A 27,715-nucleotide genomic window follows, 5' to 3' on the forward strand; every position below is an offset into this window, starting at 1 on the left:
TCATCATCCTACTGCGGATGTCTCGAGCAGCTGTTTCTCTGGAAGATGACGGGTTCTGACCCGGTCATCGGCATCAAGAAGGCAGTATCGTGATTCAGCGGACCATGCAATTTTGTGCCATTACTCTGTAGTCCAATGACGATTGACACGTGCCCATTCAATCGATTATACTGTGTAGTTACCACTGGTACACGTATGAGACATCAGATGCGGAGTCCCATATCTAACAACGTACCGTGAACTGCGTGCTTAGATACATTCGTGCTTTGTCCACTATTGAAGTCTCTTAAAGTCTGCTATTAATTGTGGTATGGCTTTCGCGCCATCCAACATTTTTAATGAGGTGTAGTCGCCCAACTTGTTATGATTTGGTTTGATGCTATCCCTCATCTTTAAAAGACACTAAGCAGGGCAGATCGAGAAAACCCAACAAATCGCACCGTTTCCCAGCCATCTGGCCACTCTATTAAACTCTATTTTATATATCACTGTCTTTTCCCATTCAAAGTACACGCAACACATTGACTAATCGAGCGAAATTCGTTTCACCCTCTGGCGAGCGGTTAATGTTGTGGCGTGTAGCTCTTGTCTCAGCCCAATGAATTCATTCAAAAAGTAGCGAGGTCATAATGTTTATGCTGGTCAATGTATGTTTCGTTGGCTTTTAATTTACTGAATATTTACTCAAGTGATTCCGTCTTCACTGGTAAAAGTTGATGACATGACATTTAACATAATTTTAACATCCTAACATCATAAAGGTAATCTTTGAAACTGAAATGGGCTTCTTGCTCTGCACCCTCCCCCACGCGTTACGGGTATGTTAGTTATGGCACTGGACCAAAGATCATGCTTAAGTGGTAATTACTACTGAAGTTATTGTAATAAAAAAACTTCATTGTCTAAATGTAGGTTCATCCAGTAAAAATAAAAGTTCTTTGGGAAAGCCTGAAATGAAAAGAATGTTTCTAATTCCCAGAACCACTTATTCATGAAATTTTCTGATACAACAGAAAATCAAATTCCTTTATCCACAAAATATGCTAAAACTTAGAGGTAGGAATGAAAAAATGAAAAAAGGAAATGAAATCTTACCAGGGTTTGCTGTCTTTGTGGAGGCCAAGCTTCTTAAGATATGAGTCTGGGAGACTTGGGAATGCCTTTTGGTTTTTGTCTGGAGGAGGAGGAGGAGGGGAGGAGAGCTCGGATTCTTTCTCTGTTGCTCCATTTGTCTCAGCCTTTTCTCGATCCATCTTCTTCGTTCCGCTGCCAGAAGCAGAATCCTGGAAAGATAAAGATATTCAACCATGAAAGAATGCAACTATGTGCAACAAAGAATGCAACTATGTTATATTATGCCACCAAGTGATGTATATGGTTTCATCAAGGAGGGTTCTCAACCACCCAACCTCATATTTTTATGACACGATTTTTGTATACGTATTTAATATGGTATGTGTTTATTTTTCTCAGCTACACTGTATATTGTTTACGGTGGGTGGGTTAAAACCTGAAAACCTTCGTTTGCATACGCCACTGCTGTTATCAAACATCTCAGAAATGCGCATTTGCTTACGTGATTTATAATAATGAGGAATTGTTAGATTCGTTATAGTTTTATCTAGAGATAGTATAACAGCTCGCTTTCTCGAAATTAATTCCTTCTAGGCGAGAAATGGCTAAACCGCAATAAGTTATGTGTCATTTTTTTTTTATGTGTAGTCTTGAATGTATCATTACAACTTAATGTAATAATTCTCTTCAATGAGTTCTATATATACTGATATATATCAATTTAATGCAAACACCTGGAGTTAGAAATACGTCAGATGTCTGGGTTGGCAACGATCAGACGTCAACCGCAGCACTAGGTGGTTCTTGTTGGTATGTTAGGTCAAACTTCATACTATGTGAAAAGCAGTAGAATGACAGTGTGTAGTGAACTGAGACGATGATAATGTACAATCTGTGACCTCTATTATTTCCGAAAAGGGCAAATTGTTGTCGCTTGATTATCTGATGCAACCATGTCAAAATTGGTAAGTGTGTTGAGCGTATCGCAAGGCAGGTGATGACTGCTTACAAAACTCTCAACAAAATCACACAAGCGAAGAGGAACAGTGGCCGGGAGAAATCCCTAAGTGATAGGTCCCACCGAGCATTAGAAAGCGGATTATCACTTAGAACAGTTTTGTGGTTGCAGTGCAAGTAACAGAGGAACTCAAACAGCACATGACACAGAGTTTGTTTAAAAAAAAATCACAGTGCACCGTGAGTTACATGACATGGACATATTGGGTCAGATTCCACGGATGAAACTCTGATAAGAGACCATAACGATATTAGACCGTCCATGGCCACGATCACATGGACCTTGATGACTGGAAACGTCAGATACGGTCGGATGAATAGTCGTTCACCTTATTTCAAACCTCTGCTTGTGTTCCTATGTGGCGAATCCTCAAAGAAGCATTTGAGATGCAGTGTCTCTGCCCAACTGTGAAACAAGGTGGCAGCTGTGTGATGCTGTTGGCCGCGGTATCCCGCTTTACAGCGAGCCCTATCCTGGTGCTTACCGGTCGCCTCACTCTCCGTCATCGCGTCGTCATTTTAGGGATTATATGTATCCTACGGTATATTCTTTCAGGTAATGACGCTATATTCTAGAATGCACCCATTCACACAGCTGGAGCTTTTGTGGCATGGTTTGATGAACATCGGAAAGACCATCTCTCCTGGCCGGCCAATCCCCGGACCTAAACATATTATTTGCTCCGTTTTGGAGACACAAATCCGGCGCAATTTTAGTCTTCATGTCTTGTCACAGAACTTAATTATGCGCTGCATGCAGAATGATGTAGTAATCCATTTGCTACCACTCACGATCTGTACGACTCCATTATATATTGCATCAGAGCTGTTCTGAGAGCGAAAGATTGTCCAACGTCATATTAATTTGGCAAGTTGCACTTTTCTCAGGTGTTTCCATTGAATTGATAAAAACTTGTATACAGGGTATCCCTAAAGTCCCTTGACAAAGGGTAAACACTTATTATCAGAGTTACAACAAAACGTAAGAAGGGAAACAGTCTCCAAATATGATGTTTTTAATCTAAAGTGACATTTTTTTTAATCGGACGAGCCGTTTGGGCTGTACACTCTTCATGCGACCAATGTTAAATGAAAATGCAACCCTGCCATTTACAGGGAGGTGGATAAATTTTGTAAGAGTATGGGGAAGGGGAGTATGTTTGAAATGGGGGCTGGCCATCGACATGTTAGCGTAAAGGACAGTAACTTCATTCACTTTAGATTGTGGGTCCAGGTAAATGGCGACGTTGCATTTTCATTTAGCATTGGACGCATAAAGAGTGTACAGTTCAAACGGCTCGTCTGATTAAAAAAATTCTTCACTTTAGGTTGAAAACGCCATATTTGGAGATTGTTTTATTTTGTTGTAACTCTGATAATAACAGATTTACTTTATGTCAAGGGACTTTTGATACACCCTGTAGTTTGATTATTGATTTTTACTGGCCCCTACTCTCAATAAAGGAAAGGAAAGCCTATTTTGTTTTATTTAAAAGAATAATCGTATATTTCTAGTTCCAATCGAGGACCGAACTCAATACTCAACACAGTGAAAGGTGAAGATCTAATAGAAATTGCAGCAATACGAGGCTGAAAGCAAATAAATGCTTTGAAAACGTCTGTTATAGCAAAACCGGAATTATTTTGAATATTCAGTATTACATCACATACTAAAATTCCAAACAATTTAATGTAGTTTTCATTCAAGCAAAACCCACATTCCAAAATCTACAACCTATACACCAATGGATATTGCATTTCCTGAATGTGAAAGCTTTGATCTATTACATACATGCAGATAAAGCACCCATATGGAACAGGAGATTCGCTTCACAAAACCAGCGTCCTGTGTGTCACACGTTACGTCTCTCCCACACACATATACGATAAAATAAAACTAAAAGCGTTATTCACGAACGATAATCGAATCCCATGTATTAATGCAAGTGCAATATCATGTTATGAACGGCCACGATAAATTACGGTAGACTCCAAAAGAGAGAAATAAAACGTATCAGCATTTCGCAAGTTTGCTTCTAAACACTCAGTTGCTCAACTCTGATACTACACTGTATTTTCACACTGGAAAATGAACATTTAAAGCAATGACCGAGAAACCTGATGTTAGTAGTTAGAATTCTTGCTTTGTAACGGGGAAGTAACTGGTTCGAATTCAGTGATCAACCATACAGACTAAGGTCATCCAGTTTTATCTCAGCTCCACCAGGCAAATGTCGTGTTATATAGTAAGCAGCATAATTAAGTGGAGGTTAGAGTTACAAAAAAAAAGTGATAGTTCTTTCCACCAGCAGCATTGTTTCAGAATAGTTTCTCCTACGCCTAATAGTTGGACAACCAACATGACAGTTCAGATATGCCCCAAAACATGACATGGCAGGATATTTCTCCATTTGGAGGGGGGGGGGAATACTAGTTGAGCATCACTTAGAGAAACACAAAATAGGTAGAAATTCCATTCACATTTAGCTCTAAAATAGAGGAATTAAAGCAAAGAAAAGGAAAATAATAATATGCATCATGCAGGAACTGAGAAAGCATGGAAAGAGCGAAACAAGAGGGAAAAGAAGGAAAGGGGAAAGAAAAAAGCGAAAGACATGGAAATAAATGAAATTTTAACTATTAAGAATAAATATTCTACATCTTTCCTCCCTGTCACTCTTATGTTTTTCTCCCTTTATGGGATAAATCTCTTTAAGTAGTAGTAGTGAACATAATTTACCATTCTGAATTCCTTGAAAAAATAATTGGAAAACCAGGCTGAGAATCGAACCAAAATCATTTAGAATGAGAGTCTCACACGCTGTCCACAGACCATATCAAATGTGTTGTTGAATTATCCATTAAACCCGCTATTGTCAGCGATTGTCCCCGGTTCAATTTGAAGTTTGAATTTCATTTACGGCCTTTAGGTATCTATAGCTAGCAGGCCTCTTGGTTTCATTAAAAACTCTTTTCTGTAGATTAAAATCAAGAATAAATTAATCCACACTCTTTCGAACTTACTGTTGCACTAACATTATTTCGGATTAACAGAGGATTAAAAGTGAGTTTTACTTCAGGTTTTACCAATATCTTTTTCAACTTTTATTACCATAGAACAGAAACGGTAGCATATCTTAATAAGCAGCAGTTTTCTGCAAACGATTCAACGTCTCAATACAATATGTAATGACTATCCATAAGACACTCAAAAACGGAAGTGGTTCAAATTTACTATTACATCCAGTTTCATTACTGATTTTCTTAGAGCAAAACGCTAAAAGCTATCAAGTTGCAGTTTTTTTTTCAATCGATTCGGCATCCAAAGAATATCTTCAATTTCTCCGTTGAAGTTCAATTCAAACTGAAAGTGGATAGAATTAGCCATTTTTGGTTTCAACGTTTATCGCCACAGAACGAACATACGAGAAGCGTTTTCTGCAAACGATTTAGCGTCTCACAACAACATATCATGACTAGTTACAGCACTATACCAAAATCAGAAGTGATTCAAATTTACTGTTACTTCTGGTTTCAATACGATTTCCATAGAGCGAAAATAAGAGAGTGATATGGTTTTCTTCAATCGAATCAGCTTGCCAAGGAAACGCTCCAACTTTCTCGTTGAAGCTCTCGGAAGTGGTTAAAATTATTGTCGCATGTCTATAAATATGTTGTTGTAGGAATATAATTTGATAACGAATTCACCCGGTATTTCTTATTATGTTAGTATCTGTATAATCGGTAAAGACATGTATGTGGCAAATTTCATGTCAAAAGAGCAGTAAATAAGAACAATAAAACGAAAACAAAATTTTCTTGTCCATTTAGCAACATTTTGTTTTACTCATTCTAACTTTCACATTTCTAATTCTTTTCCTATTAAATTTACCACAAATATACATTTCTCGATTATACACATAGTATCAGTATTAAAGGTACCCTGCAAAATCATTATCAAATTATATCCTTACAAGAAGACAGTTAGCGACAACCATTCTGGACATGAGTGTACATAGTAACGAAAATAGTAACAAATAGCGATTTTTTTTTAAAGAAACGATTTAGCGTTTCAATACAAGATAGCATGGCTATTGATAACACTATCAAAACAGAAAGTGGTTCAAGCTTAGTATTATTACCAGTTTCAATATTATTTCTATAGAGTGAAAACGGTAAAAGATATCGAGTTGTATTTTTTCAATTGATTTTAGCTTGCCAAGAATAGGTACCATCTTTTACGTTAACACTCTATTCAAACCGGAAGTGGTTCAAATTACCCATTTCTGGTTTCAAAATTTATCACCATAGAACACAAATTGTAATAGATAATCAAACGATATTTGCAATAGGTGCAACTTCTCAATCGTATACATACATATCACAAACCGCATCACTATATCGAGACCGGAAGTGGTTGAATTTATTAGTACTTCAGGTATCAGATTTTCATAGAGAAAAATCTGCAAATGATGTAGAGATTTTTTTTTCTGCGATCGATTCAGTGTCCCAAGGATAGGTTCTATCTCCTCTAACTCTCTATTCAATTTGAAAGTGCTTCAAATTAACGAATTTTTTAACATTTATCTCTATAGAAGGAAAAGAGTAAGGGATAGCTAGTAACTGCTTTTGATATGGATTCAGCGTCCAAGAAACAGATTCTATCTTTGATCTTGTTATTCTATTGCAACCAGTAGTTACAGATGTACTATTTCAAGTTTGAATATTGAATTAGCATAATTCGGAAGTTTTAGTTTCACATTGTGAAACGATATTCAATTGTTCAACTTTAGTATCGGTACTGATAGTTGTTTACATGCCACCAGGTTGATACTCTTAGTTATAGATTAGAAAATTATAGCAATGTAACAGATATTTGGCAGAAGTTGGGTGAATTGTTAAGCAAAATATGCCGCCTTCACCCTTTGTCCTTCAGTGTCACAAATTTAATCCATTATCCTCATTTAATGATGTATGTTTTAACCATGCCATTCCGACATTTACCTTGCGTGTCTCACATATTCTACTAACAGCTTATCACTTGTTTATATCCACAAATATTTTGCAAATTTGTTTAGTCCTGCTGTAAACAAAATGTTTCGGTGAGTATTTTAAAAACTTTATTTTAAATGTTTCCTTATTTTCATATGTATGCAATACTTTGTCCGCTTCCATCCCTGTGCTAATGAGCTGAAGATACTAGCTCAGCGGAAAGAGCCGACTTAAAGCGTACGGTTGAGAGTTCGATTCCGTTTGGGTCAAATTTTTCAGTACATAATGACATATTCCTTAATGCAGAATAATTCAGTTGTGTATTTTTATCTTAGCCAAGATCGTAACTACAAGGTGGCTGGACTAGAACTTGTCCAGGAGCCCACCTATAATAGGGCGTTTTACTTTATTTATTTATTATTTTTTTTTTTTAAGAAAGCGTTCTTAACATTAAAGAAACTAAAAATATGGCAATAATTTTTATAATTATTTCAATACAAGCCATTTGTAAGTCTTAAAGTTATTGATGTAATAAACTCGTAAGATTAACTTAGCTATGATTTCTCTGTAAAGTGACAATAACTAGTGAACTAGTATATTTTCTTGTAGTTAAAAAAATCACATCATTTCATCCAGTTTTCCACAAGTCTATATAGTACTCTTTTTGATCATTTCTGTCGCCATTATCAGTGCAGAGCGTTAATTTTCCAAAATTTATTATATATATATATATATATATATATATATATATATATATATATATATATATATATATATATATATATATATATATATGAGAAGCACAATAAGTTTTAAAAAATGAAAGGAACAGCATTTCTTTCCATTGAGCAGTCCTTGGGTAAGAAGCACGACTTCGTAGAAGTAGCTTTATTGAAGTCTAAGAAGGAAAGACTTTTAAGGTATAAAGAAAATTTTATATATTTATTTTCAAAAAGCAACCCAGGAATAAATTCTATATAATTTGCATATAAATAATATTTAGAGTCAAATATACGGATATGTAAGTAATTCTATCATTATATAAAATTTGTAAGAGTATCCACTGACAGTTATAGAAACCAGGAGATGAAAGCACAACACAAGTTCGCCAGAAACGTGCACATACCTCTAGCTCCAGCCACTATTCTAAGTGTAAGAGAGTACTACGATTTACCCATCGTTAAGTTAGTAATTATTGTCTTAATGTGGCTAATGCTTAATAAATATTTATAAGTATACGAAAGGTCAAACTATTTAACACTACTTAACCAACTAGGAAATAATAGTCTGTTTAATTCGTAATGCACACAGGAAGATTTACAAGACTGAAGGCTAATGAAGTATATTTAGTTAATATTGTTTTTGTATCTATCATAAGACCCAAGTTTTTTTTTTCTCTGTAAGAGAAAATGTGATATGCTAAAAATTCACATATTATCACATAGTCTTAGTTCTGGAATGCAATGTTAATTTCTGATGCTTAAATCTCTATTTTGACCCTTAAGAGTCTGGTGTGACATATAAACACAACGTATCGTTCTGTTGAGGACAGTTGCGGTATATAAACATTACATCTGGATGGAGAGAATGGGAGTGGTTTTTAAGCCACATTTGAGTTTAATTTCAAATAAGGCATTCAATACCCAACCATGGGCTTGGATAGCTTTAAAAACATCCATTTTTTCTGAAGAAAGACAGCCGTCCGTGGGCATGGAATATAAACACAAAGCCGATAGCTTCGTTGAAGATGGGTGTAGTATATAATTAAAAAAAATCTACACACATAGAACAGGCGTGGCTTATGAACTCCATTTGCGTTTGTCAAATAATTCATGGTATGTCTTACAATACAATAAAAATTAAGTTTACTTTTATTTCTGAAGAAAAACTGATTTAAAATAGACGTCCAAAAAAGGTAATTTTATGCCACTTGCACTTGGACAATATTATGTTTGTAAACTTTCTTGGTAACTCTTCCGTTTTCCCTTACTTTCTAATTACAGCAATTTTCAATCGTGGTACATTTACATTTATGACCGTAGACTGTAGGACATAATCATGAATTTAATTTTCCAAACGAACATTATGCGACGAAGGTGTGCGGTATTAAGTACGGAACTCAGAATATAAATAGCCTACTGTTATTCATGTGTTCGCTAAAAATAGGTTTTATATTTTTCAAATCGTCCATTTCCATTGGATTTGTTTACTATTCTGATACTACTATTTACAACATAGTGTTGAGATAGTATCTTGTAGAAAGGTGGTATTTTATTCCTTTCTCAATCTGTTTTCCAAACAAGTTTAGCAAGAAGTTTAATTTCTATGGTAAAAACAAGCTAACGTCACTATAACACAATAAGACATGCATTATATAATGGAGAGCAAACCCATTCAGTGGTTAAACAAAATATGTTTTAAAAAAATATACTTATTTACAATATTCATAGAACATAGAATATGAACATTTGGATACAGGCAGAGTTTTGAACCCAGAATCAAGTTTATTTTTAACTTCAATACTGGCTTGTTCTGTAAGATTGAAGATCATAATTTACATTGCATCATATTCTGTGCCAAATTCTCCTCGATCGTGTTTTCTCCTTTTTTTTTTTTCTTTTCTTTTGAGGCAATTACGACCGGAAGCGAGGGTTAACCACATGCCTAAGTTTATGCTATATGTCACGTGCGCCTTTATGATATGGTTTTCATTACTTGAGGCAATTCGGGTAAAAAGAATCATGAAAGACGTTCGACGGAGAATTTTCAAGGGTAGAAGTAAGTACATTCCTAAAGCAAAAATTAATTCTTTTCACAAGCTGCAAGACAAACAACTGAGTAAAGACATGAAAGGAAATGCGGAGGAAATGTAAGGTAGATTATTGTTTTCCTTTCTGAACTATTCCTGGAGTACGATGCAAATGTTATTTATTTTAAGATTGTGAAGAAGATGAAGAACAGTTATCCATGCCTAAAGAATAAGAATTTGTAAAAAATTTGGAACATTAATTTTTGTCATAACTATTCTTCCATCATTGGTAGGTCACTTAGCATAAATTAAGACATTTAATGTACTACGATTTCCAGCGAACTTCTTTTCCTAAGTGATGGAATTATCTACTTTAAGACTGATCAATAATTAAAACATAGATTTTATCTTCTTTATTTTACCTTCTTGGGGGTCACAGTGGCTTAGAGTGCTTACCTCTGGTGCGCGAGGTCCCTAGTTCGATCCCCGACCAAGTAAGTTTGGGGTGGACAAGATTGTGCTCGTTTGTTTTCTCGGGATACTCCCGTTTCCTCTCACTTTCTCATTCCACGAATTCTTCCATCACCAGTCAATTCCTTTAATCATAGTCTCCCTTAGTGTAACGGGCGTTAAGCTAAGCGTTGAACGTTAAACACAAAGATTTTATTTTTTTTCTTTTAGCTTCCATCACATCAATTGAATTCCCGACAACACAATGTATTCTGAAACAGTATCTCAACGAAATTTACCTTTTTACATTTAAACATTGACTTTTTTCCTTTACATTTACCAAATCATACTTTTTAAAACTTCAAATCTATGCAACGCATAAGTATGAAAAGTCTTAAAATGTCCAGCTATGTATCTCTTTTTATCGATAAGTATGAGAGCAAAAGCAGTAAAAGATGGCGGAAAGTGATTTTTAGAGTCGATTCAGCGTTCCAAGAATAGGGTCCACCTAATTACTTAGCCTTTTATTCAAACAAAGTGGTAAAAACTCAAATCATATTCGGTTTTAACGTTAATCTGTAGAGAGAGAGAGAAAGTTAATTAAAAAAGAAAGTATTCAGTACTGCAAGAATGGATGCTATGTCACACTTTGTTGCGTTATTGCAACCAAAATCGTAGGAATATAGTAGACCTATAATTTTTCAGTATTGATTATCACAGAGCGAAATCGGCAACAGTCGAATATATATCCGTTTTTGCTCTATAGTTATCAACGCAAAATCCGGGAATTAGTTGACATCTGCTACTTCCGGTAAATCAATTCCCTCTAACAAGGAAATAAATTACTAACTTTTAATCCTCTACATCCTGGCCAAAATTGCAGATCCATCAAGTTGTCTTTAAGATGATTTTGTATCCCGGATTGACAAACACGGTAAGTATAAAAATGAATTTTGACAAACGAAACTCCTTTAAAAAAATATTTTGTAGAACACTGTATAGGGAATTGTGAACAGTCTATGTAATGTGTGGAGTATTGCAGTATACAAAGCAGGAGCGTTATAATGATGAAAGAAAGATGAGAAACTGTTATAATTCACGAAATATAGATTTAAAGAAGAATGGAGAAAATTGACTGGATAAATGAACATCTGAAGAGGAAGACTTGACGAAAGTTGAGGAAAGAGCAACAATGCTGAAAAAGAAAACTAGAAAAAAAAAGAAGTTGGTTAGGGAATTGTTTGAGATTTCTTTTTCCTTTAGAATGTGATAGATGGATGTGTCAAGTAGAAGAGGTAGAGAGAGGGAAGATGATTATAATCGATGGACAGCATTAAAGAGATAAATTCTTAAATTAAACTAGAGAAGACTGTAGTGCACGGAAACTACATAACTTGAAGCAAGCGACATGCCAATGCTAGAATATTTATAATGCAGACTGCATGAAAAAGAAAATTAAAATATCCTTTTTAAATTGGTTGTACCGGTCAAGTAGCCTGTTAGCAGAATTAGTCCCTTTTATTACTTTTTAAAATTATATTTCTTTAACAAACTTTAGATACATTATGCAATCACTTTTTAATGGAATAATTAAGAATTAACAAGAATATTAACAACAGTGGAAAGCAAGGACGGTACTGGTCACCGAGTCACTTAGATCACGATTTTTGGTCTAATGACCCCGGACTGGGCTTCATTTCTTAGACCCGATCTCACATGGTGACGCAGATAAAGTAGAAACCAGATGTGATCTTGAAGTATTATTGTTCAATTTTATAGTAGGCTAGCTGAAACGCCCGTTCTTCACATGGAAAATACGTCTATAGAAAGTATTTCAACCCCTTTCTCTTAGAACCTACATTTCAAGTGTAATGATAAAAAGTCCATAATCCCACCTTCTTCACCACTCTTATCCCTCATGTTGATAGCGGCCCAAATTTGACTTAAACGGTATCGAGAATGTCACTATTCATCTCAGCGACCGCGAAGACTATGGATTGAACACTAATATTGATAATCATAATCATCATCATAGGTATTCTGCCTTTATTGGCAGGTCACTTGCCGCAGCAGCTGAGAAGCTTCCATGCTCCACGGTCCTCCGCTAACCTTTTCGTCTTCACGTATGATCTTTCTGTTTTAATATCATTCATTAATTGTAGTCTCCTTCGCTCCCTCTCTCTCTTTCCCGCCACCATACCCTCTAGGACGTCCCTCATGATACAATCTCTTCTTAGGCAATGTCCCAACCAATTTCTCTTCCTCTTCCTAATTATATTTAAAAGTGTTCTTTTCTCACCCACCATTTCTAACACTCTCTCATTCGTTTTCCGCTCGACCCAACTAATTCTTTCCATTCTTCTCCACACCCACATTTCGAAGGCTTCCCTAATATTGATAGTTTTCGGTTATTTTTACAGGTTACTCCCTACACCTCTTCTTCTCTCCTACCCAAAAATGAAATAGAAACCTAAATTAAGCCAAGGTCCCCTCATGCACGAAAAGTAATCGAAATCGGTGCAGAAGTAAGCGAACAAACATCCTTATATTAGTTTTCATTTAGTATAAAGATTAATGACATCCACTATTCGAGCTAGAGATATTCACATGTTCGACTTCCGATGTGACCTTATTTCTTAATCGGGATACTTTTCATCTATTTCTTCGGAACATGTCACCTTGCTGAACCGACTTCATTTAAAAAGATGCAGGCTTCAACTAAACGTAGAATCGGAATCACTTGCACTCCTAGGTTTAAGGTATAATTTTAAATAGAACAGTAGGTCTACACATGTTTACAGAAGTGTGAATTTAAAAATGAAAAGTGTATGTAGACCTACAAGAGTAAAAATGTATGAACACCTAAGAGGAATTCATGAATCTGGCTCAAAGTTAATATACAGGAAGGTGATGGTAGGTTATATTATTGCTTGTCAGAGTTACATTAGCGAAGCCGCACTTCTCCATATGTATGATGAATTTCAATGGGTTCATAGCTTTTCTTCTTAGATCACCGGATCTGAGTCATGGGTAACAAAGTTCGTGATCCGTTCCACTACTGGTGAAAAGGAAAGTCAGGTATAACCTATATTTATAAAGACATCATATCGGTTAATGGAACTGATTAAAATATTGTGCGAATGAACATTAACGTGTTCGAGCCCAAACCTTCCCAATTACGAAGAAAGAACAGTAACCACTAACTTTCCGCCTGCTTGGTAAAGTATATATATACTTTGCCAAATAAAAACTGAAAACAGACGAACTCATATATTCCTCAAAAACACGGTACAACAAGAAATTAAGCACAAAATTTCCATCGATAATCACAATTATTTCAAACGCACGAGTGAATATCCGTTGCTGCTCCTCTGTCTATTGTATGTGTTGTTGGTCAAGTGTTGCTTTTAGTTAACAAATTAATGCAAACTAATATATTCATTTAAATGATAATATAAATATAATAATTAGAACTGAAAAATATCGGTAATATTAACACATAATTAAGCTTTTTATATGAAACATAAATTTCTTTTAAGATTAAATTAAAGTAGCTCTTCAATGACCAATCAAAACCGTACATTTTTTGCCTATTGATAATCGAATATGGAATCATGAACGAAGCTCCAATCGACAACCAATTAGGTACACTATGAGCCCATTAAAATCTATTTTTTGAAAGTAAGTATAATGCAATCCAACTATTATTATACTCGTTAAACGCATATGGTATATCCTAAAACAAAACGTTACATCCTCAGCCAGGATAAATTCACTTTCCAAATTTGAGAAAACGTTAAAGCAATCCTCCAAACTAATACCAGAGAGTTTGCTGAATAAAACCAACAACGGAAGAACTGGTAAATAATGTTCAGAAAAAAAAAAAAAAACACTACAAGGAAAATAATTTAGGATGAAACCTAACCGATACGTATCGTAATTATAATTATTTTAAACAATTCTGTGAATACCTGTTGCTCTACTTCTCTATTTTCACAGACTTCAAAAAAGGAGAAGGTTCTTAATTCGGCCCGTTTATGATTGATAAGTATTTGCTAAGTGACGCATTTACTAACAATTTTCCGCTATATATTTTTTTTAGCCAGTAACTAATGGTAGACCTAATAATAAACTTTGTTGAACACAGTAGAGAGGATTCCGCGAAATATGTTTGGGATATGGACAGGCATCGTTAAAGTCGCTTTTGCTCGTTAAATTGGTAACTGATTGACCCAGTTAACGAGCTCGGCCGAGGTAATCGCAAAAGAAAAAAATGTAATTCTCATTCGCTCAAGTTATCATGTGGAGTAACGGACGGACGGACTGAAGAGCGTACTAACAACACAATCGTATATGTCCTTCCGCATGATCCTAATAAAATTAGACTCTGTGTATAGCATAGCAATGTTTGTTTTAGTCCGTAGAAAGTGTCATCTTACAAGTATGAATATTTTTGAAAGATTTTTAGCAATAAAAATCAAACCATTTGATTTAATTATTAAGCTATTTGCGTCTCTTAATTTTTGTTTGTATACTTAAGAAGTTCCATTCTTAAATGTCTGGACATCATAAGGACACATATTTGCTTAAATTTGAGCTAACGTATCTGTTAAGTCTATATTAAATTATTTCATTAGACTATTAGATTTTATAAGTAGCAATCTTGAATGTACGCGCACTACTATTATTTTATATTTTACGAACTTGAATTGAAAACAGGGTTGTTTCCAGATGTTTTGTAGATTCAGTCTGGCACCTAATTTTGTTTAGTTTCCTACCAGGGAAGAGAAGTACCATTTTTACATCAGTGTTGGCGACATCTCACTTGGAGCGTCGCTGAAGAGGCAATATTTTACGTGGTGAATAAGTGGAAATTTTTTACGGCGCTATTTTTTTAAAAGGATAAAATGGTCCTCATTCATCACTTTCAGTTTGCTTGGCCGGTCACTTACTTTAGAAGAATGATGAAGCAAAACCTGAACCCATTTCCTCTGCTCGTTTGATCGCGTGATGAGTTAGTTTCTTTCCTACAAAGATTTCAAGGACAGCATATTCACATCATCTTCACAAACAGAGAGAAAATCACTAATCAAGAATGCAAACTTCATTACTTCCTCCCTATTAGAGTATATCAGGCGAGAAGAGAACCCAAAATCATTACGAAAATAAAAGTACGTAAAATAATTAAGTGACATGGTTTTATTCACAAGAGCCCTGAAAAGGATTTATTCTGTTCTATAATATAATATTGTTGGCCTAAAGTTGTAGGACGCCCAATAATAATAATAATAATAATAATAATAATAATAATAATAATAATAATAATAATAATAATAATAATAATAATAATAATTGAAATGCATCAGATTTAGGAGAAATAATAAATGAACGACTTGAGATTATAAAATTATATGGGAAGTATAATGATCCAATGGGGCAAAATGATTACCTGAATTCCTCCTCGGATAATTGTACCACTACCATAGAAAAAAAAGTCAATGTATCTGGTAAGGCCGTAATAGTGAGCGGACGTTTACTTCTTTTATCATTTATTGGACCTATTTTGGATAGGGATGCGCTCGAGTCGAGACATGTCTCGAATCTCGACTCGACTCGACTCGAATTCGAGTCGAGATTCGAGTCGAGACACACTTTGTAAAATTCGAGACGAGTCGAGACAAACGTATTTCTCGACTCGAATTTTCGAGTCGAGACACGAGTCGAGTCGAGACGGCTCTTAAAAATCTCGACTCGACTCGAATGTCTCGAAAATCTTTCTATAATTTTTAATATTATTTTGAAGAAAGTATTCACTCAGAAACAGCCTTGAAACCAATTCCAGCTTTTATTCCTTCAGAAAGGTACAGAACACATAAGATTAATAGTTAATCTTTAAAGATCAAGATTTAATTTTCAGCTCAATTTAGTTAATTAGAACTAATAGTTAATGTCGTTGTATTTGGTTGTACTGCAAATATAATGATAATAATAATAATAATTGATTATCTAGTTTGTATAAAACTATTATCCGTAGTCTAAATCTAGTTTGTATAAAACTATTGCGATAAAGTGAACTTCATAAATTCTCCGAATGAGCAGTTGGTAGTCTATAGTAATTTAGCATAGTTATAATTATTGTGTTTTCGTTCCCATGAACGCAATAGGGTTACGTAACTTCTGGATTATTCGCTTGCCCAACCATTCTGAGGCTTTAATATGTTGCAGCATATCACGAGCTACGGATATAAAGTAACATTTGTTGTAAATCACATATTATGATACGAGACTATTTTACATAGTATATCTTATCTAATATAAATAAAATAAAGAGTTTGTTTGTGTGTTTGTCTGTCTGTCTGTGTGCGACCTGGGGACCAGATGAGTGGACCGAGAATTCCCAAAATTTGGTCATGGGTACCTTAGTCCAGACCCCTGATCAAGACGAAGCGTTTTTTTTTTAAATTTCGAACCAGGGGGGTCTCGGGGGGGACGTTTACTGGGATCGACCTGGGGACCAGACAAGTTGACCGAGAGTTACCAAATTTTGGTCACGGATACCTTGGTCCAGGTCCCAGTCTAAGGCGAAGCGTTTTTGTCAAAATTGAAACCAGGGGGTCTCAGGGGGTCGTTTAGCGAGACATGTAGTAAAAGTAATCCAAATTGTTCGACATTAGTGTCAAATCCATAGTTTTCACGGTCGCTGAGATCAATGGTGGCACTTCCATCAGCGATGACTTGCAAATTCAGTTACTACTGTATGCGGGCCGGGTGTCAGCGGGTGAGGAATACCGAGACATGTATAAATAGCCCATATTGATTGATACTAGTGTCAAATCCATAGTTTTCGCGGTCACTGAAATGAATGGTGATACTTCCACAGGTGTTGACTTCCAAATACAGCCCCCATGCGAAGAATGGGTATATTAAGCTAGTATTACAATAAATGGACTGCTTGGATGCCAGAACTGCCAGAACTAGTACAGATAAGTACCATTCACTTCTATGAATAGGTATTTTTTAAAAGTATTTTTGTAAACACTAAGTTATAAAACAATGAACTACATACAGTAGTTATGGTTTTGGTTCCCAACATAAAAGAAATATGGATTGTTCATGAGATATTGAACTTCAACTTTCACTCCTGGAAAATTTCAATTTTGGAGTTAGGCCACTTGGCATCAAAGCAGTTCACTGTAAGATAAATACATTCCGCACATTAGTAACATAGTTGTTCAGGGGCCTTCGATTTCCATCCTCTCAAATGAAAGCTGAACGATTGCTTGATACATGCTGACTATATAGGAGAAATAGTGTATTAAGTTTTCGAGCTTTGGTGCGTATCCGTATTTACACTCTGATATAACTTTAAGTTCACACTCAAATCGAGCTAATTGTTTAATGCATTTCGAAAGCTTTTGTTTTTATGCAGCTCATTAAGGAAAATCTATTTCATAATCGTAACATTTATGTACTAAGAAACTATGAACGTAAAGTGGACTCGACCTAGCCCCGTGGCCGCTGTGACTCAGTGGCACAGCTCTCACCCTTGGTGTGTGAGGACTCTGATTCTGTGTGTGTGTGTGTGTGTGTGTGTGAACTCCGCGGCTAGTGTACGCGTCTTTGCCGTGGAAGACTCGGGTTCAATTCCCGGCGCGAGCTCATGTAGTTCGGATTCCACGTTAATCAGTAGGTCTACATTTCATATATCCTCGCTGCTGAAAGAGACGGTAAAGTCAAAATCAACTCAACAATATATATGTGTGTGTGCTTATGTGAATTTCCTCGTGGCCGTATGGTTAACACATACGCCTTGATCGCGGGAGAGACTGGTTCGATTTACGGTGGAAGCTCATGAAGTTGTTACCGGTATCCCACTTTAAACTGTAGATCCATGCCTCATATAACCATAGATATAATATATACGCCTTTGATACACTTATTTTCCGACTTGGAAGCCATCGAAAATTTCCGGACACAGAGTACCGTAGACCGAAAATGAGAAACATGGGTACAGAGTAAAACAGCCACAGAAATTTAAGCTTTTTAGGCTAACTTAATCCTTACATATAATGCAACTAGCTTGGCCAAGTTATAATGGAGGAAATGCTATCATTGCAACACTCTGAGAATAGAAAATGTTCGTCAGGTATTACTATCCCCCCCTCTCCTGCAGAATGAAAACCCTGACTAAAACAATATATATATATATATATATATATATATATATATATATATATATATATATATATATATATATATATATATAAACTATTTTGTGTAATGTAACAAACAGTGGCGGATAGTATTCATGTTTCCTTGCAGAGGTCCTTACGAGGGCTCGCTTCCATCTTCCTCTCCCCAAGAACTAAAATAAATTAAAAAATTGCTATTACTTGTTAATCTTCTACAAAGGACGCAATTAAAGTCCCAGTGTAACACCCCTTCACATTTAGATTTTTCCCCTGGAAGAAAACCAGTTATTATTGTTTCTTGATTTCTCAGTCTCACCTACATAAACATACGAATAGAATTACAGGATAGGACATGTTTAGAGTGCTTGCACGTGACATCTAACTATATTTCTCATCAAATGTGTCACAGATGAAAATTTCCGTTTGTACTGCCCCTATTTTCTGGTACATATGTTTCATTTATGTTACGTTGCTAAAATTCGTTAGGAAACAAGTACAGACTGCGCCTGTGTGCCTGACAAAACGTAAATGTACTGGATAATTATTTCTTCACTTTCTTCCAGAAAAAAAGTAACCCATCTCATGTCGGCTAACAAAAGGAGGTAGCGGACCAAAGATAGCCGTTGTTTACCTAAGGTCGTTACACATTCAGTAAGAGGGAAAAGAAAAAATAATTTAAGGTTTCTACATTTGTTTTGAACTGCAATATACTTCTTCCTTTTATTTTAAGAACCATTTCCTTCTCATTTGGCTGCATCAGAAAAAAATGCAAAAAATCACTAGAATGTGCCTATTTACCCAAAGTACGTACTAGATCACTAGTTCAATGGTAAAATCACTAAATCTAGTACGAAATCATAAATGTGACATCCCTGGGTTGGAGCGAAAGTAATGGTTGGAGTAAAAACTAGTCCGTATTTCTACTGCGTTCTGTTGTTCAATTCACAGAATGTTCAAAAATAAATTCAAGAAGTAAAACACGATCCTACAAAAGACTGTTTACTTGCTCACTGGTTTTCGTATTGTGAACTGAAACTCAAGTGCGCAGTCATATTGAATACTTCTGTCCCTTTCTACTTTACAACTTGAGGTGGGATGAGGGTCAGGATAGATCTAGTGATATACCGCTAAAGGAAGTGCTTCAGTACAGAGTCGGAAGCGGTATGTATTGTTTATACTACTTACAACGTTACCCCCCACATAAAATATAAATTCATCCTTTCTCCCTTCCCTTTTTCGAATACAATGAACCGACTCTTTTGCTGAAGAAAGATGCTAAAAGAAAATTGAAACATCTGTGTCTAAACTTTCTTTGAAGCGCAGTCTTTTGTATTTGTAAGGTTTTGCGAGTGTTTTCGAGATAGCCAAATCTCTTACCATGGACTCCTGCTGCGAACTGACCTGAGTAAACACCCGATCTCGCTGTGCTCAATTTCTCTCGCACACGTGAAATGGGTTTGTTGTTTCCAAAACAAATATGAAGTTACCTTGTGCTTTTGCATTTCTGCACGCACATAGGTATTATTGTTGTTTTAATGATCAGAAGAAATATCAAAACCATCCGATATATATGATACGAAACAGCTAACAGAAGGAGGCAAAGATAAAAGTAGGCCTATACCAAGTTTTCCGCGTGGTACCATTATGGAGAATAAATATTTGATACGTACAACATATGTCCAAATTCCATATATACTTTTCTAAACTAATGAGTAAACTCATTAAGAACACCAACTGATATCAATAAACAGGAAAGAAAACAATACTTTATACTTCTATCATTTGGTACACATCTCTATGAAGCACAGCTTGTTTCTTTTCGAAATAGCTCCTTTGTGTCACAGCTGTGGTTAGTTTTGTTTTGTGTTAGGATGAAAGAGAGAAATGCAACATTTGCTTCGCGGTGAAGTTATATATATTATTAAGATGAGCGGTGATAAGCGAGGTTTAACAAAGAGTGCCTTTCGGATGCACAATTTAACGGGTAGTTGCAGTCCGTGTTGAGAATCGAACCAAAGCTATGTAAGACATGTTATGACAAATCCAAAAGGTGTGTTGTATCGGTGCAGTACCAGTTTTTCACGTTTTTCAAAATGTTCCAAAACCCAAAGAATAATCTTTAATTTCTGATATTTTAGTCGTCACAAATTACAATTTTATAATGTAGTCAATGTTTATAATTACTGGGCAGTTGGGCGTTTAAACTAATGACATCATAATAAAGTCAAAACCATAATTTTGAGTTGAATTGATTCTGAGTTTAACGTCCCGTTCAGCAGCGAGGCTATGTGAGACGTGGACCTACTGATTAACGTGGAATCCGAACCACATGAGCTCCCACCGGGAATCAAGCCCAGGTTTCCCACGCCAAAGGCAAGTATGCTAACCGTTAGCCACGAAGGAGCTCCACCATAATTTTAGTGGGCGATAAGAAATATCTCGCCAGTGCTTTTACAATAAATAAAATTTTATAAGTATTAAAGAATAGTGGTAAGAGATTTTATAATAGCTCTTTTATTTATGAGATATGAGTATTTAAAAAAAACTAAAGAATAGGTTGGCGGAACCACAAAAGACTCGTAAAATAAACTTTCTTATAAATACATACGCACCTTACTCACCTTTTATAATTGCCATGCTTACGTTCTCCATAAAAACAGAAATTATCTTTTAGTGATACTTTACACAAGACCATGAAGTGGGTTCAAATTTAATTAAAGGCAAAATACAATACAATAATTCACAAATATTGCCTCAAGTGAGTTTAAAGATTTCTAATCACTAGTGCGAAACCCGGCTCTGCCGTTGCGATCGATTTACAGGTCTTGAGACGAAAGTAAGAAGGGACTTACGCACACAGTAAGTAAAAACAATTAATATGCCTGTAACTTTCCCCCAAATGGGTGTATCTTAAAACTAACCTCACCATTATTTTTCTAATTAAATTCTAGCCCGAAATTATGTATCATTTTACCCTATTCCCATTTTGAAAACTTGACCTTAATTCAAAATGGTGGATTTCAAGATGGCTGCCATCAAGGTCATATCTACCATACGACTTCCCCTCAGGACTTATATGTATCCACATGGTTTTTCTTCACTTTTCTTCATTAACGCTCCGTTTACAAAGGGTAGTAAGGGACTTCTGTAGTAATCTCTAATAACCACATCACAACTCTTAAAAGTTATTAAAAAAATAGAAAACATGCACCATGGCAAAAATTTGTCATCACAAGTAATGATGCATACATGCCTTCTATCAGCAAAAAAAGTTTCATTGAAATTGGAGCCGGACATTTGAGTGATGTCCCTTGTGGGATGTGATTGAACGTGACGTCAGAGCACATCGCCCCCCTTCCCGGAATTTACGGGAATTAGGTGACCTGAGTGAGCACATGTGGTGCCAGCTCTCTCCAGCGACCTATCAAGGATCATTGCGTGTATGCCAAGACGTGTCGCCGTTTTTATCCATGCCAAAAGTCGACATACTGACAATTAGGTAGGTAGTCATGATGGTCTGGCTGATGTGTGAGTATATTTTAACTCGTACATTTTGTCTCGACTCGAATTCGAGTCGAGTCGAGACAGAGACTGTCGAGTCGAGACACGAGTCGAGACAGAAACATTTTCGAGTCGAGACACGAGTCGAGACAACATTTTCTCGAGACGAGTCGAGACAGGCTTAAATCTCGACTCGACTCGAATGCATCCCTAATTTTGGACAAGAAAAAATCTGTTTTCCAGGAGTGCTTATGTAAAATAAGGGTTGCATGATCATCAATGTTTCCCAGTATGTCTAACATGATTCACAGATATAAACGTGTTGAATGTATGAAACCCCGAAGCTTACGAAGTGTGCATTCTGTCTGCACAAAATGGCGTTTTTCGTTATAACGTGATTATGTGATAAAAGCTGTTGGGGTAATATGATGCCTCAAAGGGGATATTTTATCCCGTAGAGATCGTTTTGCCCCTTATGTCTTTGATTCATGGATGTAACATTTTGTCCAGCACGCAAAGTCATTCGTCAATAACACTATCCCTTTAATCATGAATGGACATCTTAGTCACTAGAAGAATTTGACTAAGTCAGCTAGAGCAAATTTCGTCACCATAATTTGTCTACCCTCGCACTATACACACAAGATCCAACCCCTTGACGTGTCAGTCATGTCTTCGTTGACTACTTATTATGATTCAAAGTCATTGAACATTCGTCCACGGAGAGTGGCCACACTTTTAAGGATAAGCCAGATTTTGGAGAAGCTTATTTGAAACCGTACTGTCCCATAAATGCCATTAATGGTTTTAAAATTTATGGTATATATATCCAACAACGATTTCGACATATTCAAAGATGATGATTATATAGCGGCAGAGACCACCGATGAACAAAACCGCAAATTACAAGTAATACAAAACGTGTTTTCCAAAAAATCACTTAGAAGATGCTGGCATGTATGTTAAAATATACATGAATATTAGTGAATGTAAGTGTACAACAAATAAATTAAATTTCAAAAAGTGAAAAAGTGTAGTGTGTTCTCTCCTCATTGTATATTGAGGAGGAACAAATTATAAGAAGTTTAAGTACAAATAAAGTTAAAAGTAAATAAAAGAATAAACAAAAATACAGCAATTGGTGAGAAACTGTAAATCTCGTACAAGCTGGTTGACACTGACAATGATGAAAACCAAAATTAATCGAAAGTGAAATCAAAATCATTCAGGAGAGAAACCAGAATCAATCAAGAGAAACCAAAATCAATTAAGTGAGAAATACAAATAAATTAGAAGTGAAATCAAATCAATCAAGAGATAAACAAAAATCAATCAAAAGCAGAGAAACCAAAATTCTTCGAAAGATCCAAACAAGTAAAAATTACTAATAAATAGATTTGAAAATGTAAATGTATATTATTAAGGAAATTTGTAATTTTATGTTCAAATCCTATTTAAAAATTGTAAGAGGCAAGCAAGACTATAATAAAGATTAGTAATATAAATAATTCTCTACAGTGTACGCCCAGTCGTTTAACAACGGAGACGTAGGTTCGAAGCCAATTAAAACCCTCGTAAAGAGTCACCAGCGACTTGTAAATCGAATTCAGTCTTGGCTGGGAGGTATAGGGCCCGGTAGGAGCCTCACTTGGAGGGTCCCATTTTTCCTTTCTATGTAGCATGTAGGAGCCTCACGAAGTGTACTAAGTTTCATCTTCTTAATTTTCTTTTCTTCTGCTTATTGTAATGACACACTTTTTCTAACGGTCTTTGATAAAATGCTAACTGAAACATTATCAATATAACCTGAAATTAGAGTTAATACTCACAGATCGAGTATTATGAATAGTTAACACAAAGATGAAATGGTTCCTTCACGAATGTTGTTTCAGTGGACGCACAGAAGCCTTCAATTATATGTTGAATCATTTTAAGATTTTGTCTTATGTTTCCTAATGAATATGTGTACCAAATTTTATTTATAGTCTATATGTCTCTAGAAAACCAAAAGCTGTTATGAACACACAGGCATATAGTTTATTATAAGTATTAAAGGTATTACTGTATCATATTATGGTACTTTTGGTAGATTCAAAGTTAAAGGAAACACAAGAAGCTAGCCACTTTCTAAGTTAACAGCGCAACAACCTCTCCAGTTCTACGGAAGATTCACAGAGCTCTTCTAACACTTTTTCAACATCGATAATACTAGAGACATCGCATTCCATGCTGATTAACAGCAACAAACGTTTCCAATATGTCCTGAGACAGGAGAGAGCGCAATTTTGTTTTAATTAATTTCAGTTTTGAGAATACTCGTTCGCAGCCCATTTGTGTACATGGTAATGTTAACGCATATTTATCGGCGACAGAGTGCATTTAATGAACTCGTCTGTTGTATAAAGTCAAAAAGAATAACTGCTGCACAGGACAAGCATGTGCCACAAGCTCTATCGGTTTTCACATTTTCTTGCCCTTCGTTTTCTTTGGAGTCTTTATAATTTAAATTTTCGATGAATCTGTTTGGTAGTTGTCCACTTTTGTAAAAGTTACGATACTAATAGATAAACCTTCGTACATGTTTGCGAATAGTACAAGTTCTTTTGATAGTTGAGCCTTATTGAGGTTTAACTTTATTGCAAGTACTGAAAATGTATTCTCAGGAAGCCGTTCTTTTATTTCGTTGCAACATTTAGGATCTAGCAAACGCAAATTCTTAAGTAATTCAGAAAGAGGTTCAAACTTTGCTCCCACACTGTTTACTGCTAAATTTAAAATCTCATAATAATGTTCGACAGGTCTGATGGGCTTAAGTCTGTGCCTCTCTCATCAGATGACTTTTCATCAGCTATTCGTTTCTTCTTCGATAGGCGATGAGAATCTTCATTCTCAATGTCAGTATAATATTCCTTTACTTGCAGATTCGTTACTTGGCAAAATTCTTTCGCTTTGTCATACACTTTTACAAATTCTCAGTGATGTAATGCTAATTTTTTAGGTGGGTATACGTTTCATCCCTTGTGTCACTCACACACACACACACACATATTATATATATATATATATATATATATATATATATATATATATATATATATATATATATCGGTTACATAACAAGCAGGATATGTATATGAAGTAACAAGAGAAGTCTGAATGGGAGGCTGTTTTGGAGAACAGTTACCACAAGAAGAGATTAATGGCTCTCAATCTGTAGTTTGTCCGTTCTGCAGCTTACAACCCCTCTCTTTCTCTCTCTCTGTCCCGAATTGTGTTTAGTTGTTGTTCTTTTGCTCGAAAAATGAATTTAGCTTTCTTTTGTCGGATCATAATTGCATTAAAATAGAAAAAGCTTAATTTTGGTTTCGTTGCCGCATGACCGTTTTAGAATTGATATTTATTTATTTATTTGCCTGTTTTGCATACAAATGAGAGTATTCTCGAGCACGCATACAGTTGTCAAAATTACAAAATAATTACATATATGGTATAGAAAAAAACTTAGATAAAACAATACATACATAACTATGACTTTTATAAGCTTATACAATCATAATATAATTAACAAAGAAAAGAACATTTATATATTATCTTCAAAAAACTCATTTACCGAGTAGTAACATTTATCTACTAAGAACTCGTGAAGATCCGATTTAAACATAGAATATGATTTGTATTGTTTTAGAAAGTCAGGTAACTTATTGAAAATTTTTGTACAGTTAATATATACACTTTTTTGAAAAAACGAGAAATTTTGGGGGATAACATGCAAATTATTAACGAATCGAGTATTGTATTTATGGACGTTACTGTTTTCAATAAATAAGTGTTTGTTGATAGATTGAGTGATCCTCTATCCTAAGTACCAACAGCAATAATATCGAAATTAGTATTCGTATTAACACTAATATCGGGCTTATTGCTATTGGTACTTAGGCTACTGTGTCACTCAACTATTCAATTAAAACAATGACAGCTATGCCCCAATGAGCAAATAGTTAATGACTTGAAGCGTTAATAGCTAAATATAAAGAATAGACAAATAATACAATAATACGAATGCAAGCTATTTTCATGAACTACCACACCTAGAACTTAGAATTTTAGATGTCTCGGAAAAGCAGAAATAAACTTGGTTATGCCACTGTCATAAGTTCAAATCTAGTGTTTGTTGTGATCTTCAGACACAGAGCTTTCTTTTGCTGCTTTAAATGTATTACAATGGTTCCGGAATTCCACCTTAAAATTCAGGATAATATTTCCTGCAGTCACGGTGTTGAAAACTGACACTAAACTTCAACAAATTCGTATAAAGAGCGGCTGTTGAGGGAAGTCGCATCGGGTCTATGCCAATTTATGGTCGAATATTTTTCGTGTTGGCAACTTGGTCCGATAAGTTTTTTTTAAAATTAAACGTTTAGTATGTTTTATCAAAAGCGATTCAAACGAGCCGCTTCGACCAGACAGCAAATAGGCACCGTGGAGAGCATTTTCGAGGCCAATTTATGGTTGAATTAAGCCCTGATACCAGCGCCGAAGTTAGAATCGAGTAGTATCGGTATACCCATCTAAAACTTTAGGCCAATAATTTCTTTCGATTCGAGCTTTAGGTTTCCCGTCAGGAGCGATTTTTAAAAATCACAAACGGCAATCTTTCCGAGATAAGTAGCTAAAGTGGTAGAGCGTGGCTTCGGATTCGGTAGATCGTGGGTTCGATTCCCGCTGCCAACCATCCTGACTGTGCTTTTCCTCAGTTCTGCCATGCAAATGCCGGGATAGTACCTACTAAACAGGCCCTGGCCGATATCTTTCCAAATCCTTTCTATTATTTTTGTTGTAGTTAGATATGCAGTATAAAATGGCCTCTGAGCTGTATCTGGTGATTGTTAAATAGATAAAATAAATACGCACCCTGGGGAAAAAAGGAAAATAGATAAAGACAAAAAAATGCTCTCCTCCTAAAAGTATTTCCTAAAAGAACCGGGTTCAGGTAGGTATAAAAAAAAACAAAACAAAACAAAAAAAGAGAGAGAAATATTAAAAGGTGCACACAATTCGTATGCAAAATTTTAATGTTGCTATCTTGAAAACTAAGGGTTTATTTTTTCTTTTGTAATTTCCCCTCACCCCTCCGCCCCCAGTTGGCACCGCCAAGTTTACCATCCGGTTCCGAAACGCATCTGGAGTGCTCTTTGGTCCATGCTTGACTTGACCAATAATAATAATAATAATAATAATAATAATAATAATAATAATAATAATAATAATAATAAAAAGGTTTGATACGTGTTACATGAGCTTAATAAGCGTTTAAACACAACACTATTCCATGGTACCGATTCGTACCATAAATCCCCAAAGGGTTAAACACTACTAAGCAAATATTTTCGAAGTGACAGCTGTATCGAAAAGATCAAAGATTGCTGTGACATGCTCATACGCTACAAGTCTTACCTACCCCTACCTGTTTTCTACCCCTTCCTGTTAACAAATTTTCTTCAATTTTCTTTTATATCTGAAAAAAAATGAAATAACGAAGAAAAACGTTTATTTTTACCCCGTCCCTTTTTTTGTTCAGTAGGTTGAGGAAAAACTACTACTAGTACTAGCTGCTGAATATTTATCGAAATCAATTGCTCTTTTCATTGGTCAATTGCGGCTACAAATGAGCAGTACTAATCCGAGGTTTTCTGTCGTATTTGGTGGTATTGGGAACGACGGTGAATGCTTCAAACTAGAC

The 27,715-nt window shown here is 35.5% G+C and overlaps 1 protein-coding gene across 10 annotated transcripts in view; it reads right to left on the reverse strand.

Moving 5' to 3' along the window:
- The window catches only part of LOC145681100 (uncharacterized), a 1,004,875-nt gene that overhangs the window by 200,320 nt on the left and 776,840 nt on the right, over positions 1-27,715 (reverse strand). For all 10 annotated transcript variants that reach the window (XM_081752504.1, XM_081752499.1, XM_081752503.1 and 7 more), the window contains one exon: positions 1,096-1,283. In XM_081752504.1, coding sequence (XP_081608630.1) covers positions 1,096-1,283 — 188 coding nt within the window. The remainder of the gene's footprint in view (positions 1-1,095; positions 1,284-27,715) is intronic.

This window comes from Thermobia domestica, chromosome 3 (assembly GCF_964235325.1).
Source record: "Thermobia domestica chromosome 3, izTheDome1.hap1.1, whole genome shotgun sequence".
In the NCBI taxonomy this organism is placed as follows: Eukaryota; Metazoa; Arthropoda; class Insecta; order Zygentoma; family Lepismatidae; genus Thermobia; species Thermobia domestica.